At 51.2% G+C, this 20,704-nt stretch overlaps 1 protein-coding gene across 2 annotated transcripts in view; it reads left to right on the forward strand.

Annotated features, from left to right (window-relative positions):
• Window positions 1-13,212, forward strand: part of UBE2F (ubiquitin conjugating enzyme E2 F (putative)) — a 46,194-nt gene extending 32,982 nt beyond the window's left edge. For both annotated transcript variants that reach the window (XM_055586591.1, XM_055586590.1), the window contains 5 exons: window positions 4,639-4,709; window positions 6,543-6,600; window positions 7,882-7,914; window positions 10,468-10,530; window positions 12,480-13,212. In XM_055586591.1, coding sequence (XP_055442566.1) covers window positions 4,639-4,709; window positions 6,543-6,600; window positions 7,882-7,914; window positions 10,468-10,530; window positions 12,480-12,530 — 276 coding nt within the window. In that variant the 3' untranslated portion in view covers window positions 12,531-13,212. The remainder of the gene's footprint in view (window positions 1-4,638; window positions 4,710-6,542; window positions 6,601-7,881; window positions 7,915-10,467; window positions 10,531-12,479) is intronic.
• The last annotated feature ends 7,492 nt before the right edge of the window (window positions 13,213-20,704 follow it).

Raw genomic sequence — 20,704 nt, forward strand, 5'->3', positions numbered from 1 at the left:
TGTCCCCTTGTTAGTAGTTCATCTTTGTCTAGTTCTCCTCACTGTCTTTCTTCACTGGACTGTCTGCTCCCCAAAGGAGGAGTCTGGGGGTGCCTTGATCTCACAGTATTTCCACTGCTGGGCGGAGGTGGCCACACCAGGCATGTGGCTCACATTTGTTCAGTGGTTGGTATGTTCTCTGCCCCCAAGAAATTTGTGGTGTGGAAAATAAACCAGCATTTGAAAATATAGAGGTTCCAGGCATGTGGAGTAGTGATTCTGAGAGCAGACTTTCAGGAATTCACGTTTCACTGGAGTGAGGAGAGACAGCCGGTTTTCGGCAAGTCAGCCTGAAAGGGCTTTGTGGAGCTTTCTCAGAACTCATTTGCTTTTACATCACAGTTTATAGGATTTCTGTACTTTATAAGGACTTTTTTTCTTTAAAACCCCTTACGCTTATGGTTCCTGCAGTCAAGGTCAGTTTTTAAGATTGTGGATGAAGCTTTTTTAATCAGTTAAGCATCAATAAATCATTATTTTAGAATAAACTTTCTTAAAAAGAAAACACCTATTTGGTATCCCCTCACCCCCCGCGCCCCCCACCCCCCCGCCCCCGCAAGCCCTCTGCCCCAGCAGCTAAAATGCAGATATTTCCTTTGGTTCTTTGTCCTTTGATCCCTGAACTTTATGTTACAGTCTCCAGCTGCTTCACAGTCTCTCTCAGCCCTAGAAGTTGGCTGAAAGTGGAGTGACATTTAATGAGCTCCTAAAATGCTCTGGGTTCTGGGTCAGGCCTTGTGGGCTGGAGGTGAGAAGTCAGGCGGCCTTGAAGAAGCTCAGCCTCTGGACCCAGAAACGGTGACAAGCCAGGGTGGTGATGCGGTGATGGTGACGCCCCAGAGTGTGGGGACGCGCAGAGCAGGAGGAGGCCTGGGAGCAGATAGCAGCTTGGCTGCAGTCTCACACGCTGGGCCCTCACGCGGCTCCCCTGGCGTGTCACCTGAGCTGTGGGAGAAATCCACGTGCTGAAGCAGGAGACAGGAATGTGGCTTTTCTGTCTAACTGGAAGTGAGGTTATGTGATAAAACCGCATCAGGCAACATGATTGCGAGCAGTCCTTAAAGGGGTCAGGAAGGGCAGTCCTGCCACATTTCCAGAAGGAGAGCAGGAGGTACCACCTGAACGCCCACGGGCCCTTCTTCTTTTTAGGGTAATTTATTATACTCCTTGGAAAGTTGAGGAAAAAATCACTATGCACAAATAGAATATTAGTCATCTGTTGTCTCTCTCCAGCATCAGAGATGATCATCACTAACTTGCTGATGGATGTTATGCACGATATCTAACCATACATACAAGTGCCATCACGCTACACATAGCTTGGGGACTTGGGGTTTTTAATATTACAGTATAGTACAATATGGGCTACCCTGGTGGCTCAGCCGAAAGCATCCACTTGCCAATGCAGGAGACGCACGTTTGCTCCTTGGATAGTGAAGATCCCCTGGAGAAGGTAATGGCAACCCACTCCAGTATTGTTGCCTGGGAAACCCCATGGACAGAGCAGCCTGGTGGGCGACAGTCCATGGGGTCGTAGAGTCACAGCAGCAGCGTGATACATCATCAGATCATAAGAACGTATGTTCTCTTGTCAGTTAGTATATAATTATATCATCCTTGGTAGGAGCACTTAATTGTGTGATGTATCGTGGTTTTAAACTAACCCTTTATGGTTGATCACTGGGTGACCAGTGTTTGATAATATGAGCCAAACTTCTATAAAGGGCCAAACAGTAAATATTTTAGGGCTTGTGGACTATATATGGTCTCTATCATACATTATTTAAAAAAAAAAACAAAAAAACACACCCTTTAAAAATATATAGGCTGTACTTAGCTCATAAACCACTTGAAATCAAGCTCGGGCTTATTTGGTCCGTGGGTTGTAGTTTGCTGACCCCTGGAATAAGCAGTGCTGTGACGCAGGTCCTGGACAGCAGCACACGCATGCCTGCTGCTGCCGCCTTTGGATAAATTCTTAGACGTGCAGTTACAGGTATTGAGTCGTTGATGCTGATTTTAAGGCTTTTTAATCAGTATGATTCAGTTACCTTCCAGAGAATTTCCATTTGGCATCTCCACCGTCAGTGTGTGAAAATTGTTTTTCCTAAACCTTGACCAACATGGGATGTTTTCATTATTTTTTTTTCTTTTTGCTCTTTTGGAAAGAAATAAATAATATCTAAATGTTATTTGCATTTTCATTTCTTAAATAGGATGCTAATTTTTTTTCCTACTTATTAACTGTTTATGTCTTTTATGGGCTATTATTATGTGCTTATTATAAGCATTCCTATATAGATATTATATGAAACTTTTCTTAGTTTACTTAGCTGTGTCATAAACATTTTCGCGTTTTCATTTGTCTTGTTGTTGTTCTGTAAAAGCTTGTGGCTTTTTGTTTTAAGGTGTAGCCAAATCTACTTTTCCTTCTTGAATTTTGCATGTTGTGGAATGCTTGTAACAGGCCTTCGGACCGCGAGGCAACTCATCTGTGTTTGTTCTAGTGCTCATCGAGGTCTGTGTTGTTTATGTTATGTGAAGCTCTCAGCGAGCATCTGACTGTACTTTTATGAATAGTTAACCCTTGAAGTGCCCCTGTCCCCATTGATTTGCAGTTGGCCTTTGTCATGTACACACCCTGAGCTGTGTAACAGGATGGCTAGTGATGCCAGCCCCTGAGGTAGGAGCTGGAGCTGAGTGCATCTTGTTAGTCTGGTTTTGGAGGTGGTAGGGGTCTGTGAGAGTAGTTCACAGACTATTGAAAAGTGAAAAAGTGTGAGAAGTGTGTGTGAGAGTCAGGCCCCCAGCTGTGCTGCAGAGGCCTGCTCTCTCTCTGGGGCGCTGCTGTCAAGAGGGCCGTCGACAGCCTCCAGCTGTGGGAGGGGCGAGGGGGAGAGGGCAGGTGCGGCCCCATGCTTGGAGCTGCAGGGACACCAGGCAGGTGGCCGCGCGTCAGGGCTTCAGAGCAGGGAGGGGGCCTTCAGTCCCTCAGACGCTGAGTCCGTGATGCAGTCTGCCCTGCAGGTTACTGTGTTCAGTAGATTTACCACATGCACAGTGCCAGCAGGGCTGACCTTCCTCTTGAGCCTGAAGGCCTTGCTGAGAGTGCAGGCTGTGCTAGTATGTGTTCTGTCAAATGCATTCCTATTTACCTGCAGAAGAGCAAGTTAGAGAATATTCAGATTGATTTCAGCTCCCACTGATCCTAAATTTTGTAATCCTCACATACCCACCTCTACTTGGTTGGACTAATCATTCAGGGGAATCTGTTGACGTCATGTTGCTTTGAAATCAGGAAGAAAATTTAATAAGGGTACTGAAAAAAAGTGTTTAAAAATGTTTGTTTTATACAGATTCAAAAGGTGACAATATTAGAGTACTAGAAAAAGTACAGAAGATTTGGATGGTGACATATTCTCTAGATTTGGCCTCAGAGATAAAAATTACAAAGACTTTGTATCTGTGAGATGACCTGTCTGGTGAGATTCTGAGAGATGACTGTCATGCTCCTCAAACCAAGGTGACCTTGCAGTGGACTGGGCCTGGGGAAGGGGCTACCCACTGGAGTCAGGGGTGGGCGCCTGGACGCGAGGGCGCTTGGCACTGACTCCGCAGCAGCGCTGTGGCCAGAACCCCCCGCCCAGTTCCTGGTCTTATCCCAGGGAAGTATTTCATTCCGGTGTGAGTGAAGATAGCATTGATATGGCAGTTTTGTAGTAGAAGCGGGAAGAACCTAAGCTTCTGGGCTTGCTAAATGCTAGTGTTTGTGCCATGGAATGCATGGACGCCCAAAGGCATCGGAGACGAGAATAAATGTGGAAAGTGTACAGCACATCTCCCTACTTGTAGAAAGAAAAACGACTGTGCACCACACACACCTGTGTGCATGGCCTCGAAAAGGGGCTCCAGAATGCGCATCAGATATTAATAGAAATTATTCCGGGTACAGTGCTATATCTCTGTCTACACACACATTAGTATCTTTCCTTTTTGTTTTTGCTTTTTTTTTAGATGAGTGTGATCGGTTTTAAAATAGGGTAAGATTAAAAGAACGTTACCCAAACACGCTCCATGCTAAGTGATGTTGATGTGTCTTATTCCCGCGTGATCCTTTTCATTCTCTCTCCCTCATTTAAGTATTAGTGGACTAGGACTTGCATCTAGACATGGAAAATGACAGTAGCATCTTCGGGAATACCCACAAAGGGCGCCAGCGCTGCTGTGCGGGGCAGCGCTTCAGCTGCTCAGCACGTAGCGTGAAGGAGTCTAGGGGCTCCTGGTTCACAGCGGGTTCTGGGGGTACAGAACTCCTTCCCCAGGCCTCTGTGGCTGCTCCCCCACAGCCGGGGCCCAGGGAGGGGCAGGGGGCAGGAGCCCAGCGGCCAGCACCATCTGCTATCAGCCCCAGGATGCGGAGGGGTCCTGTGCGGGGACAGCAGCCGCCCCCAGCGAGACCAGCACTGCATGCGGTGTGCAGACACTGCTGCAGGGTCTGGGGCCGCTGCCTGACGAGCCGGGAGTGCACGGTAAAACGGCACTGGATGGGGGACACAGAAGGCTCTGGATCACCTGTGATCTCTTCCTTCTGTGTTGCAGCCTCCCAAAGTGAAATGCTTGACCAGGATCTGGCACCCCAACATCACCGAGACTGGTGAGATATGCCTCAGGTGAGTTCTGTCTGCTCCCATCTCCTGTGCTCTGAGTGCTGCCTGAGGCTGGGCTTCCCAGGGGTCACCTCCCCCGAGAGGACACTCTGAGGCTGGGCTTCCCACCCGTTACTTCCCCTGAGAGGACACTCTGAGGCTGGGCCCAGAGTCGGGAGGCTTTGGAGCGGTCTCTCGGCTCCCCCATCCCAGCCTGGCCTCTGCAATCCACCTAGGACGGCCCCTCTAAGGACCTTTACCCCGTCCCCTCTTATTTTAATGAGGCACACTCCTGCCACGTGGCTGATTTTAGATAAAAGGGGAAACTATGATTAATGGAATTCACAGTGGGAGGATAATGCGGATGGCAGGCTTCAGAAGACCGCCCACTTACATTTAAGTGTCCTCTCTTGTGGTTTTTCTTTTCTACTGTTTTTGGCTGCATGCACGTGGCTTATGGGATCTTAGTTCCCTGGCCAGGATCAGTCCCAGGCCCTGGCAGTGCAAGTGCGGAGTCCTAACCACTGGACCGCCAGGCAGTTCCCTCAGTGTCCTCTTTACCAAAACGGTCTTTACCAAAACGAAGTGTGCAGGAGCACGTGCCTGGAGCCTTTTATCCGTGGTGCCCGGGGCCTTGCCCTTCCAGGGGCAGATGGCCGGGAACCAGCCATTTCCTGCTTCTAGAGCTTGCTGGTCACTAACGTAGAGAACCGGAGAGGTTGTGTAGGGTGGGGTTCGAGGTGGTTTTCAAGTCAGTTTAGCCTGTGGGCTGTGTCTGTCTTGTGTCACGCACGTTCTCTGGCAGGGCAGTGAGGTCAGCTTGCGGGGCTCTGGTGCTGGCGTCCTGGCCCACCCCTGGTGGCCGTGTGACCTGGGAGCCCAGCTGCTCCATCTGGGGCGTGGCTCCAGCGTGCTGTGTGCTCCCTTGCTGTGATCTCATCCTCAGGCCCTGCCTCTGGGTCCTGTCTTCCCACCCTCTTCTCCCCGCAGAGAACGCCGGCACCTGTGAAAGGCCGTGTGCAGACTAATCGCCCTCCCTGCAGGCACGAGGATACCCACTTTCGCATCCACTTTGGCTTTTGATAGTGAAAAATACATTTTATAAGGGTGTATTTTTTTTTAAAGGCATCTTCCCTTTTAACTATCTGCCCTTTAAGTGTTGAAACTTTAGAAATCTGTGATCTTCAGTTTCGGATCCTATATGTCTTGTCTCCCCTCCTCCAGTCAGAGTGGGTCCAGAGAGGGCGTTTCTCTGGTCACTTCTGCCATCTTCTGAGAAATCAGATTATTAACAAAATATAATAGGAATTTAACAGATGGTCGCCTGCTACAAAACCTAGAAACCATAGTTGATAGATTTAGCCACGTTAAAATTAAAAACACACAATTTGAAAGATAAAGTGTCAGCAGGATTGCACCCCTTGTATATAAACAGTCCTTTCAATTGATACGAAAAAGATGGGTCTCCCCCACCGGAAAAATGAGGTTCGGCTCCAAGTAGGGGATTCACAGGAGGAGGCACATGTGGGCAGAACACGTCTGGGGCTGCTTGGTCTCCGTGGCAATGGGAGATGAGCACGTGGAAGCAAGGGGAGGCTGCTCGCCACTTCTCAGGCTGGCACACAGCAGAGCGTGCGTGTGCGTGTGTGTGTGCACAGGCTCCTGATCCACTGGAGGGCGCGTGGATCTGTACACCTTTCCCTGGTCCTTCAGCCATAAGGAGACTGCAAACCACAGAGAAAAGAAGGGCCCGGCAGACAGGAGCCGCTCCGTGCCGCTGCGCCCAGCTGTGCACCTGCGGCTGGCTGGCCTGTTGGTCGCTCCTCACTCACCACTCCGCTTTTCCATCTGTTTCAGCTTACTGAGAGAACACTCGATCGACGGCACCGGCTGGGCCCCCACAAGGACGCTGAAGGTGAAGTGCGGGCCTCTGCCCGGGGCCAACCCGTCTGGGAGGAGCCTCCCGGGAGGACAGCAGTGTGCACACTGTCCTGTCCACACGGCTGGCCGCCCTCCCCGCTCCCGCTGCCCTCAGCGCCTGCTGGCCCTCCTGGGGCTCCGCCGCCCCCGTTCCCTGAGCGGGTTGAAGGGGCATCAGGTGCTCTCTGCCCTTTGCCACAGGCGCTGCAGTGCTTTGCTGTCCCTGCTTGTCCCGCTGTTCCCCGGGCTTGCACAGTGGTCTCCCCTAACTCAGTGCAGGCTTGCCGGCAGTGGGCGGGGACAGAGGAGGGGGAGGCTGGGGGTCCTGTGTCTGCTCTGAGTCACCTCGGCCGGAGGAGGGGTGGCGGATGGGGCCAGGTGTGCTGGAGGGGGCGCCTCTCTGGGGCGGGGGGTGATCGGGGAGCCACAGGGACTCAGGAACTGGCCCCAGGTGCCAGCGTGGCTCGAGTGGGCTTCGGGGGGTGTGTCCTGGGCGCCCATGTGGCGCCATGGGTTGTGCATCGTCTCTGGGCTCTCCCATGCTGCTGCCCCCTGGGCCCCCTGACTGTCTTCACTGACCCTTATCAGAAGCGTCCCGGCTTTTGGCCAGTGTTCAGTGAGTGGCAAGCAGCCCCTGACTTCCTCCATCTTCGAGTAGTAAAGCGGCTCCACGGTGTCGTGGCCCTTGCCTGTCTGCCATGGGGTCGGTCATGCCCAGAGGAGCACTCGCCTCAGACTGGGTCTGGGGGCAGTGGTGTTCCCAGCCTTCGCTTCAGCGCAGAGATGTGGCCTTCTGAGCAAGGCCGTTTTCATGGTGACCATCCCCCTCCTCTTAACTTGAAGGGCCGCAGGCAGCACATCGGCCCATCTGAGGCTCTGGGCTGCCTGGCATAGTGCACATGCTGTCTCCCTGGCTCTCTCTCCCGTAACATTTTCACACATGGCACCTTGGCTCAGTCAGGTATGGACAATAAACGCCGTCCTCACCGGAACCGCTCAGAGGCCTCAGTCTGTGCCAAGGTCACGAGAAGTGGGCAGCGGCTGGTTGTGGAGCTGCTGCATTGGCTGCTGTCCCTGGGTGGCGAGGGTGGGCCTGAGGGGACTGGACCTGCGTGCAGGCTCTGTTTCCCCACGGTTCTTTGCTGATTAACTCTCTAGGGCCTGCCTTTTAAAACAACTCTGAAAAAACTAACCTTCATAATATGCTGACTTACTGGTTCATCTCTTGGAGACCACTCTCACCTGAAACTTGTTTTTTTCTTTCTTCTCATTTCAGGATGTTGTTTGGGGATTAAACTCTTTGTTTACTGTAAGTATGTTGACCAAAATTCCAAATTGTTTTTAATTCCTCTGTCTGCTGGTGTTAAAGATAATTTAAGGATAACACAAGGGAATTACTGAACCCCTCTCTTCTTTGGCACTTTTGTGAGTAGGAAGAACAGTGAGTTAAGAACTGAGGGTGCTTTGGAGTGACCCATGGGGAGGTTGGGGGAACAGATGGGGAGAGAGCAGAGGGAGGGGAGAGGAGAGCATCCCCACTGCCTCGGGGGCAGCACAGGCGAGCTCCAGCTCCGTTCCCTGTGGTCTCCTCCATCGGGTTACGCCTCCCTGGGGGCCTGGCCGCCCCACACTCTGCTTTGCTTCACTCCCAGGTGTCCTGGTTTGGATGAAGGAGCATGTAGTCACCAACCTTTAGGCTTTTCACAATTAGTTGTTCCTTTGAGTTTTGACTTTTTGATCATCATTTCAGTTCAGTCGCTCAGTCGTGTCCGACTCTTTGCAACCCCATGGACTGTAGCAAACCAGGCTTCCCTGTCCATCACCAACTCCTGAAGCTTGCTCAAACTCATGTCCATCGAGTCAGGGATGCCATCCAACCATCTTATCCTCTGTTGTCCCCTTCTCCTCTTGCCCTTAATCTTTCCCAGCGTCAGGATCTTTTCCAGGGAGTTAGTTCTTCATATTAGGTGGCCAAAGGATTGGAGTTTCAGCTTCAGCATCAGTCCTTCCAATGAATGTTCAGGACTGATTTCCTGTAGGATGGACTGGTTGGATCTCCTTACAGTCCACAGGACTCTCAAGAGTCTTCTCCAACACCACAGTTCAAAAGCATCAATTCTTCAGCACTCAGCTTTGTATATAGTCCAGTTCTCACATCCATACAGGACTACTGGAAAAACCATAGCCTTAACTAGACCGATCTTTGTCGGCAAAGTAATGTCTGCTTTTTAGAACGCTGTCTAGGTTCGTCATAGTTTTCTTCCAAGGAGCAAGCGTCTTTTAATTTCATGGCTGCAGTCACCATCTGCAGTGATTCTGGAACCCAGAAAATAAAAGTCTGTCACTGTTTCCATTGTTTCCCCATCTATGTGCCATGAAGTGATGGGACTGGATGCATTTTCTTAGTTTTCTGAATGTTGAGTTTTAAGCCAGCCTTTTCACTCTCCTCTTTCACCTTCATCAAGAGGCTCTTTAGTTCTTCTCTTTCTGCCATAAGGGTGGTGTCATCTGCATATCTGAGGTTATTGATGTTTCTCCAGCAGCCTTGATTCCAGCTTGTGCTTCATCTAGCCTGGCATTTCACATGATGTACTCTGCATATAAGTTAAATATATTTGATCATAAAGGAGCTTTAAAAGAAATAAACTTCAAAAAAAAAAAAAAAAAGAAATAAACTTCAAGGACCTGTCCTTGGGCAAGAAAAAGCTGTACTACTTTGAGTAAAACCTCAGGTCCCTTCAGGAAAATGAGCCCGTCCTGGACAGTCCACAGGACAGCCCCCTGCTGCCTTGCCCTGTCATCTTCAGCAAATAAAACACCCAGAGCCTCACTTCCACGCTTCATACATTCACTGTAGGTCAGGTACTAATACACGGTCGAGAAGATGAAGAATTCTTTGTGTTTGGTGTAGTCTCCTGTTACATGTGCTTCATACTTTTGCCTGTTTCTAGGACTTGGAAGCTAATTTCCCAGCTGTAAATGATCATAGAGAGTTACAGATTTTCCTTGCTGTATTTGTGACTATCGGTCACAGGCATATTTATTTCCAAATCAGGAATACAGTCCCCAGATTAAACATTTCTGCTGGGGAGAAATACAGTTTCTTTACAAGGATCCATGGATGGCTTTGGAAAGCAATGACTCATCATAAGGACAAATCTTTCTACCCTGGTCTTTAAGAAGAGGAGTAGATAGTTTGAAGATAAGATGTGGCCCCCGATCTGAGACCTGTGCTTATTCTTGGTGGAGAAGCGGCGGGTGGAAGGATGGGAGGAGGGGAGCCCTCCCAGGGCTTTTCTGAGGTGGGAAGGTGCTTCCTCCTCAGGCCGGGGAACGCTGACCTAACAGCAGTGTCCTCCGTTCAGTTTGGGTCCAGACATCATTCCTTCTGGGTTGTGAGGGCAGTGCTCGTGGAGACGAGTTAAGGATGAAGGGGAAGCTCAGGCAAGACCAGAATGGAAGCATAGCAGGCACAGTTGTTAATCACAAGATCGAGGAGAAAATGAGTTTCTAAGGAAAAATAGAATTTTTATTTATAAATGCTCATATTGAGAGTGGTTTGTCCTTCCCCAATTATAAGAAATAGCATTAGAAATTAATGTGATTGCTATTCCCTCACCAAACTGTGGAAAGTCATCTGTACACACATTCCACCCTTCTCTCAGTCAACCATGAATCACCATTTTGAAACAAATGTCTCAACTTCAATGCTTCTGCATCAAAAGAACTTTATTTCTCGGCAATTTTCTTAACTCTCTGGGTCACTCTAACATTTTCTGATTAAATTTCTGTTGCCTGTTTCATAAAATGAAGAAACAGCAGAAAAACAGGTTCTTTCCACTGTTTACTCTTTCTTTTTAAGGATCTGTTGAATTTTGATGATCCACTGAATATTGAAGCTGCGGAACATCATTTGCGAGACAAGGTAAGCTATTCACAGAACATTCTAGGTTGATGTGTTTATCGGTTGTAGCTGACTCTTTGTGACCCCATGGACTGTAACCCTAACCCTCCAGGCTCCTCTGTCCACGGGATTCTCCAGGAAAGAATACTGTGTGGGTTGCCATTTCCTTCTCCAGGGGATCTTCCTGACCCAGAGATCAAACCTGAATCTCCTGCATTGGCAGCCGGATTCTTTACCTGGTGCCACCTGGGAAGCCTAAAAAGAGAATTACTGCCCCTTGAATAGATAAAGATGAAATTGCGAATGGTGGAACCCAGGATTGGAGCTTAAAGCATTTATAATTGATGTGTTATAATCAATGTGCGTGGTCTCAGGAAAGTGACCCCAGGTCAGACAGGGGTGTTCCTCTAAGGTGTGATTTCCTAGCAGAGTTCAGTGTGAGTGAGTGACGACAGGCAGTTCCTGCTTCACCCCGTGACAGTGAGGAATGCAGGCAGGAGGACTGAGGCGGCCCCCAGCCCTCACACCGCAGGCTGTGTCCCGCCTGCCCCAGGACCCGTTCGTTCTGCCCACAGCTCCACACGGGAGGGGCTCACCTTGTCCCTCATTTGCTGTGAGGAAGCAGGGCCACCAAGAAGGGAGAAGACCCGCCAGGAGGGGACAGAGCTCGGGACTTCAGCCCAGAGTTCCTGGCCTTCTCAGGCAGCCTCAGACAGAGGAGTGAAGGGGGGCTGCAGGGCCTGTTGGGGAGGACTGCTCACCTGGAGGGGCGTGGAGACCACCTGTGCTCCCGGGGTCACACTGAGGGCGGGGCTGCCGTGGGATCGTCACTCCACCCCGAGAGCTTTGGCCCCAGGAGCAGATGGTACTGTGGGCTTCGGGGTGCTGTGGACGTGGACCTTGTGAGCTTTGCTGAAGGTGGCCAGGGCGTCTGTGCAGCCCGTGTTGGCTGTGGGCCAGGGGGCTGGTGAGGGGCTCCGTGCGCAGCCCTGGGCCAGCTGGTGGCGGTCACAGCTCTCCCCTTCCTCAGCCCAGAGCCCACCCCCACCTGCAGAGTGAATTCAGTGAGGTTCTGCCCACGCCCTCCCTAGGGGCCCCTGCGGGGGCCTCCAGGTCACCAGTAGAGGGCGCAGGTCAGGCCCTGGGCTGTGTGTGTGCCTGGATGTGGGTGAAGGGCGGCACCCTGTGGGCAGCAGTGCGGGGAGGAGGGGGCTGGGAACCCACCTTCAGCTCACACGCTGCCCCAGCAAACGCGGGCAGGCCTTCTGAGGTGGACGAGCTCCAAGTACTCTTGTGGCTCAGACAGTCCCGGGGCCCTTCCCAGTCCTGCAAGGCCGGGGAATTCTGATCCTAACCTTGGAGAGGAAAGACCGAGGGACACACTTGGGGCATTGGCTCAGATGGGAGGTGGCTTTCCTGCTCGTGCTGGCCTTGGAGGGGCCTGCGTCCATACGGCCTTTTTACACCTGAGGGATCAGCCAGGTGCCAGGTGGCTTTTGCTTGTTGCCCAAGGAGGCGACTCTGTTCAAGCCCCCCTTTCCTCTCGGGCAGGGTGGGCACCTTGATGGCCTGCCGCACCTGGGTCGTAGGTAGCAGGGTCCCGGGAAGGCGGATCTGGACACAGGGCCTTTCCGAGAGCAGCAGCCGGGACCCGTTTGCAGTCCAGAGCACTGGCCTGACCAACGTGGAGACCTTGACCGCACTGGGCATTTCTCCCGTCCGCAGAATGAAGGGTCTTCTGTTCCCTTATGCCCAGAGTGTGTTGGCATCCCCACCCTGGCACCCCGAGTGGCAGGGAGGCGGCACTCTGCCCGCGGGTCTCTGCGCATCTTGTCCCTTGGTTACCGGGGATGAGGCTGGGCCCTCCGCACACTCCCCAGAGCTCACGGGGGCCCTTGGCTCGGGGGAGCCTCACTTGTCCCCAGAGAGTCGCTCCCCCATGACTCACGGCCCTGATCCCCGCCCCACAGGAGGACTTCCGGAATAAAGTGGAGGACTACATTAAGCGCTACGCCAGATGATACGGGGAGAGGACTGCAGGGCCGCGGACTGTGCGTGCGAAGATGGGCTCCACCCGCAACCAGAGGAGCCTCTCCCCGATCCTCGGCTCCCCTCAGTCCCGCCGGCTCGTCCGAGTCCTGTGACCGTGTTGTCCTGAGGAAGAACCTCTTCACGACCGCCCATTGTAGCCGGAGAGTTCCACATAAATACAGCCAGAAAATGTGTCTGGGGTTCTAAAGAGTTGTCTGCTTCCCTTAACATGTTTACTTTTTTGAAACTGTACTGTATAGGCTGTTGATGAGAATGAACTCAGCGTCGAGGCTAGAGCTGCTTCTCCCCTCCCCCGTCAGTCCCGCGCAGGTGATGCTGACGCTCAGTGTAGCCCGCAGATTGGCCGTCAGAAACCCGCTCCAGACAGACTGTGATTGGTGCGAAGTCTCTTAGCTCCTCCCACGAATGTCGGCCCTGCCTAGGTGTCCTGAAGCTTCCCAGAATGCAGAGTCATTCACTGTAGATCTCTTACTGAAATGCGTATTTTATTTAATGTAAGTATATTTTGGAACAGATTTGTAATTTGTACGATTTAATGCTTTAATTATTTTTTTCTATTCTCATTTAGTTTGTATTTTCATTGTATAGAGCAGACAGATGTTGGGTCAAGCAACTATGGAGAAATACAAAGAAAATATGAAAGGCACAGTATTCATTGTGTCCAAATACGCCAAGAATCTGGGTTTTAAAAAATCAGCCCATTTCCAGGTCCAGATGGGGCAAAGAAGCTTCGGGAGCCCTTGCAGCTAGATCTGGAAGATTTAAAAGAAAAGCAAGGTCGTGTGCTGCCCGGAGGACCCTGGCTGCAGCCCAGCCCACCTGGGGGCTTGGTGCTCCTGCGTGGTGACACGCCTGTGAGCCAGTGTGCAGGGAGCCTTATGTTCTGGGGCCGGGAGGGAGACCTCAGGCAGCAGCCTGAGGCCCTGACACCGCACCTGTAGCCCTCAGAGGTATTGGCGGGATTTGGGGGTATTCCCGTGCTCCCAGGCCCCTGGGTCTCCAGGACGGTTCTCCTAATCCTTGGCGGGCCAGGAGTCAGAGGTGGCACACTTTGGAGTAAGAACAGGGAAAAGAGGTGAGTGGGTTTACTCTGGCGTTAGACATTGGGACAGCTGGAATCAAATAGTTTCCTCTGCTGCGTGCCTGACACGTTCAAGTTTAACTGACAGCTTCCTCAGGCCTCTGGACTGCCCCATCTGCCATCTGCCTGGTCTGGTTGGTTCCTCTTAGTTGATAGCATTGTCTCTGATTATGAGATCAGTCCAGGAAGGAATTGGGGCCACACTTCCCACTGGTCATTAGGAACCCTGCCCATTAGACAGGAGGGTGACCCAGCTGCTAGGCCACTGTGTCTGGTGCACGGAGCAGAGGGTGGGGGGGAGGTTGGCATCTCTGACCAGGCCTGTCAGGACAAGCGTCCTGGGAGAGGGACCCCAGTCACATACTTCTAACTGGAGCCCAGTGTCAAAGTATCACAGGAACTCCCTCACAGACCACAGAGCTCCCCTCTGCTAGGCGGGTCAGGAGAGCAGCAGCCGGCAGTCCACATGCCCTGGGGCACACTGCTCCCTGCCAGCTCCCGCCCGACTCCCTAGGTCACACCCCATAGCTGTGCAGGCAGCCCGCCCGGGAGTGCAGCTGGAGGTGGAAGAAATGAAACATGGGTAATGCGGGGCAAAGACTGCTTGCTGGACAGAGTGAACGGGATAAGGCTCCCTGTCGGTTCTGACCTCACACAGGTCTCTGCTCATCAGGGGTCAAGCAGTTCTTCAAAAGTGACACTCCCACATTCTGGATCATCCCTTTCTGTCCGGTGGCCCTCCCTCAGAGGCATCCTGCCCCAACCCCACCCCATCTTGTTAAGGAGCTCACCCAGCTTGGCCCATGGCCCATGGTGCCGTCTTGGGTGCCTGCCAGTGGGCCCCGCAGCAGCTTTTGGTGCCTGTGGGACGCTGACCTCTGGGACTTTGGCGTCTTAGGGTCTTTTCGCACCCTTAGGCCACAGTAACACTGTGGTGCCTGTGCCTGCCAACCCAGGGCAGTTGGTGATGGCTGATCTGCCAGGGGTGGGGCTGCTGGGCCTCTGGGTACCCCAACGGCCCTGGAGCCAGCTGGGGTGGTGCTGTGTCCCCATGCCACTGCTGCTTAGAATTGCACGCATCAGCTACGTGGTTTTCAGGCACACTATGTGGAGATGGCTCCAGGGTAGCCCTGGCAGGAGGAGAAGCCCGCATCTCCCCTCTCTCCTTCCCTCGGACAGACCGCCTGCATGCTGCCTCTGGGAGGAGCCAGGGCCAGCATTACTCAGGTGCTGAGCACTGACCTCCTGGCCGTGTCTCTCCCTGCAGCCCGGGATGTCGGGTCCTGGTGTGCTTTTCAGCTGCTGTGTCTGTGTTGCCCAATGCCAGCCTCAGGGAGCAGGGTCTTGGGTAACTTCACGAGATGCCCTGCTTTACCTGCTCTTCTCTCTAAGCCCTGAAAACCCCAGAGGCCTGCCTGTCTGACCTCTGGCACTCAGACTAAACTGGGTAGTGCACATGTGGGAGAAGTCTGCAGTACGAGATTTGTGGGAAGACTGTGCTATTCAGACTATTTGCAGTAGCTAACACTTTGAATGTCGTCTTTGAAAGGAACACGTCCCTTCATATTTGCCAGTCTCAGTGTTCCATGCATATTTTCCTCTGCCCTTGTTCCATTCCTGGGGACTCAAAGGAAGACGTCACGGTTCCAGGAGGGAGTAGGCCTTCCCTACGGTGTGGTCGCAGCCGGGCCAGTCTCAGCAGAGTCCCAAGTCTGGTCTCAGGACATCTGGTGGCAGAAGCACCAGAAACAGATTGAACCGACTTGCTGGACTCTGAAGCTTAGCAAAATTCTCTCAGAGGCCAAGCTCTCAGGTGGTGGTGACCACCATGATGTGTCACGTGTCTTCAGGGGACAAGCCTGGGCTGCTCTGTTACCCCACCCTTCTTTCTTTCTTGACCTGCTGTGGGAAAAAAATTCTGGTTGCCATGGGATCTTTTGCTGGGATGATCAAGTCAAGCAGAACTTTTTTCATATAAGAAGTCCAACAAGGCGTTAACCAACAACTGCAGCTTTAACAAGATCCTTTCACGGCTGGTACAGTCTGTTCCAGGGTCATTTCACTTCCATCCACTTAAAAATGTTTAATCTTGGAAAGTCAGGTTTGCTACAAGTTCATAAAGTGTGTGTAGTAAAATGCTATTGATACATAGTAAAATAATGTTTTCCTTTTCCTTTGCTGAAGAACTTGGGAAATGGGGAAACCGGTCTCACCTCTCCTTCCCTGCTCCTATAGCCCTGCCTCAAACAAATCCAGCAGATTGGAGGGGCCAGTTCAGAGGAATCCACATCTCCTGCTGGAGTTCTCGCTCATGCCCTGGGGTTCCCCAGGTTACCACAGTGACTTACCGAAAGAATGTGGTTGGGCAAATGTTCTTCAAGAAACCCAGAGATGGAGGCATTTGGGGACCTTGCACTGTTAAGGATATCTGCTTCCTCGTGTCAAGCTGTGTAAAGCACTGATTATCATCTCTTTTTTAAAATCCCTCTTAGGGCTTTTTCACTTTGATCACCAGTCACACTGGGCCAGAGTTCTTCTGGTAAATTCACTGGTGTTTTGGCTTTTTGTCTTTTTTAAACTTACGGGCAGTTAAATCATTGGTTTTGTAAGAGTTCCCAGTGCTGGAGGAGAGACTATGGACAGGCCTGTGCTCTGCAGACCAGGCCAGATGGTGGTCGGGGGCCCGGGGAGAGGGTCGGCATCCCCACAGCTCACGGCCCGGGATGCTCGCCCCTGTGTGACCCCGGGGAGGCCCTGCAGTCGTTCCACAGGCCACGCATGGTGCTTGATGGCGAAAGATCATTTTGCTTAAATCGTTCGTTATCCGACGGCTCTTTCTGAAATGTATTCCGGGCCTTCCGTGGTGCTCCAGTGGCGACAGCTGCACGCTCCCAGTTCAGGGCGCCTGGGTTCGATCCCTGGTCAGGGAACTAGATCCCACGTGCTGCAGCCGAAGGTCCTGCACGCCGCAGTGAAGATCAGAGATCCCACGCACTGCAGCTGGGGCCCAGTGAGCCAAAGAAAAATGGAATTCACTCCAGCGTCAGTAGCCCTGTTCATCTGCGTCCTCCCGTCCCCTCCCCTGGATGAGGGTGGGTGCCACTAGCTGGGTGCAGCGCTCGGGAGGAACAGTCTTGCTTCCTGCCCCTACACGCTTCGGCCTCAAGAGTCTGAGAAATGACGCCTGTGTCCTGGGTGAGCACAGTGTCACTGCCACGTGTCTGGCAGGACCAGTGACCAGGGTGTGACACAGACCGCAGTCCCCGCAGAACAGCGGCCGGGGGGTGGGGGGGTGGGGGCGGTGGGGAGCTGCCACACACCCGCTGAGACCGGAGCAGACACAGGGCAGCGGCCCCACACCCTCCCAACGCGTGGCCACTGGGGCTTCCTACAGCCTTCCCGCGCCTCCAGAGGAGGCACCAGCCTGGCATCCAGAGCCCACGGCAGCTGGGCCCATCTTTCTGCCTGCTGCTGCACCCAGGACCCTGGCTTTCCTGCTGTGGGGAGGCCCATCCCACCCCCAGCATCAGCGTCCCTCCTGGGGCTTCCTTCTGGATTCAGTTCAGGTGGTGCCCCCGTGTGGCCGGCCGGTCTCACAGGCCCGTGGACAGTCTTGCAGTGTCCTCACCTCTCCCAGGCTTCCAGAAGCACCAGGGGAGGTCTGTACCTGCCCATGTGTCTATTTCTGCCTGTCCGGGCATCGGTCAGCTCCTGGAGCACAGGGCCTCATCTTCGCTGCAGGCGTGACTGAGTCAGTTCTTACGATGTGATGATTGACGGTAGGTAGATGCAGCGGGAGCTTGAGAGCATGAGTCCGCCAGAGGCAAGCCTGCTCAGGACAGGCCCCTGCCTGGGGGCGGGAAACGCCGGCCAGCCCAGGCCACCCGGGCCAACAGACCCCCACCCTTCAGTGACAGGTGCCGCGTCTCAACAGTTTGCTCTGCTTGAGTAAATGGGCCTCTGGAAAAATCCTGCTGAGAAAGAAGGAATAATATCCAGCAGACTTGGGATAAACATGGTACTGGGAACCAACTGTAGGATTTAAAGAAACTTTTCCAGGGGGCAAAAAAATCCACCTGCTTAGGAAAATGCAGTAAATGGCACCTTTGACCCCAAATGAAAAAGTCCTATGGTGGCCTAGCGATTAAGAATCCACTTGTCACTGCAGGGGACACGGGTTCAATCTCCGATCTGGGAATTGTCTACATGCAGCCAAGCAACTCAACCCTTGCCCCACAAATACCGAGCCAGTGCTCCAGGGCCCGCAAACCACAGCTACTGAGCCCGTGCACCGCAGCTACTGAAGCTCGGACACCTAGAGCCAGCGCTCCACAAGAGGAGGCACTGCAGTGAGAAGCCTGCACACTGCCACAGAGCAGCGTCCGCTCCCTCAACTAGAGAAGCCCACGTGCAGCAGTGAAGACCCAGCACAGGCAAAAAGGAATAATAAATGCACAAAGGCACAGGGCAGGCCAATGCTGGGGAAATGGATCAATGATCAATGATGGGAGGCAGACTTGGTTAACTCTCCAGGAAAGGACAACAAAGAGACAAAAGTCATCTGTAGAGAGGACAACAGAGCAGAGGGGACTCGTCCGTGTGGCTAAGATGGATTGACCTCCTCTCTGTGCCAGGAACAGGAACAAAGGTCAAAAATCCATTCCTTACCATAAATCACAGTGTCTCAGTTAGTCATTAGGGAGATGCAAATCAGGGCCACTTCACACCCATGAGGACAGCTAAGATAAAATTTAAAAAACAGACATCAGATGTTGCTGGGGATGTTGAGAAATCGGAATCTTCATACACTGCTGATGAGAATGGCAAATGGGGCAGCTCCTTTTAAAAACATTCTGGAAGTTCTTCAGTTTAAATATACAGGCACCGCACTGAGACTTCCCTGGTGGCCCAGTGGTGAAGAATGTGCCTGTCAATGCAGGGGTCTCGGGTTCGATCCCAGGTTGGGGAACTAAGATCCCACATGCCAAGGGGCAACAAAGCCTGTACGGCAACCGCTGAGCCTGCAGGCTCTAGAGCTTGAGCACAGCAACTAGAGAAAGCCCGTGCACCGCAATCATTTATCATAGTCAAAACTAGACACAGTGCAGATGCCCATCAAGCGATGGATGGGAAAATGAAATATGGAATAGCCAGGCAAAGGAACAGTGAACATCAACAAAAAGGAATTATTGATACATGCTACAACATGGGCTGAAACCTTGAAAACAGAACCCGAACTGAAAGAAGCTAGACACGAAAGGCCACATGCTTTATGATTCCATTTATATAAAATACCCCGACAGGGCAAATCTATAGAGACAGAAAGTAGCTGGTTGTTGCTAGGGCTGTGGGGAAGAGGAAATGGAGACTGACTGCTAATGAGGGCAGTGTTTCTTGTCGGGGGTGATGAAAATGTGCTGGGATTAGATGTACTTGGCTGCATAACCTATGAATACCATACACTTTAAAAGGGTTAATTTTATGGTATATGGATCATATATGTTTTTAAACATTATGAAGAAATGAAGGTGTAATACTGGAAAATGTTCACATTATCCACAGGAAGACAAGCAAAGAGAAAGAGTTGAGAACCAGATGAAACAAATAGAAAATAAATAATGGTAGATTTAAAATTTATTACCATTTAATAACTATATGTAAATGGTCTAATTCACTAAAAGGCAAAGATTTGTAGAGTGGATTACTATGGTTTGGGGAGATGTTACCATTGTGGAAAACTGAGTAAAGGACTTTGTATCATTTTTACAACTGCATGTAAACCTGTAAGGGTCTCAGTAAAATTTTTACATAAACTATACACCCAGCACCCAAGAAGGTAAAATTTACAATGCCTGGTATTCAACACAAAACTTCAAGGTATGCAAGAAGCAAGTAAATAACAGCCATGGTCAGAGGGGAGAAAAAAATCAGTCTATAGAAACAGAGCCTATCAAATATGATAGCATTAATAGATCAGAGCGTTAAAATAACTCAAGATGATAAAGAAAAGACTACTCGGGTTAAGTAAAGATGTGGAAAATATAAGACACAAATTCAGTTTTTGGAAGAAAAACAGACATGATGAAAACTTTACTGGATGGGTTTAACGACAGGTTACATATTGCTGCAGAAAAGATGTATGAACTGGAAGACAGCAATAAAAAAATGAAAAATGGTGGGTGGCGGTATATCTAAGGAGAAAACACTCAGAACTTGGGTGAGCTGTGGGCAAACTTCATGCAGCCCACTAAACTTGTAATTGGAGTTCCCAAAGGAGCAAGGGAGAGAGAAAATTATTTGAAGATTTAATTACTAAAAGATTTCCAAATTGATAAACGTGCCAAGCCCACGGATACCAGGTCAACAACTTCAAAGCACAAGAACATGAGGAAAACTACATCAAATCACATTCTACATTGCTTAAAATCAGTACCACAGCAAATATAGTAAAAGCAGTCAAGAAATAAAGACACATAATGTATAAAGGAACATAGAAAAGGGTGGTTGCACATTTCCCGTTGGAAAGAATGTGAGCAAGGAAACAGTGGAGGGAAAAAAAAAAACTTTATTGAAAGAAAAATCTCAAGCAAGAATTCTGTATCTGGGGAAGGTATCAAAGCTGAAGGCAAAATAAAGGTGTTTCTCATACATACAGAAGCTGAAAGTCATGCCAGCAGATGAACACTGCAAGGAACTTGGAACAAAGTCCTCAGACATGGTATCAAGTGGGAATATGGAACCACATCAGGGTTTCTCAACCTCAACACTAAGTTGACGCTTAGGCCAGATGTGGCTCCCAGGTGGACTGTCCAGTGCATGGTAGGGTGGTTAACGCATATATGGCCTTACGAGCTATTAACAGGTCCCAGAAGCACCGACCAGTGATGGGGGACAGCTAACGTTTTAGACATTGTTAAATGTCCCCTAGAGGGAAAATACAGAGAAGGCAATGGCACCCCACTCCAGTACTCCTGCCTGGAAAATCCCACGGACGGAGGAGCCTGGTGGGCTGCAGTCCATGGAGTCGCCAAGAGTCGGACACGATTGAGCGACTTCACTTTC

This window comes from Bubalus kerabau, chromosome 6, assembly GCF_029407905.1.
Source record: "Bubalus kerabau isolate K-KA32 ecotype Philippines breed swamp buffalo chromosome 6, PCC_UOA_SB_1v2, whole genome shotgun sequence".
Classification (NCBI taxonomy): Eukaryota; Metazoa; Chordata; class Mammalia; order Artiodactyla; family Bovidae; genus Bubalus; species Bubalus kerabau.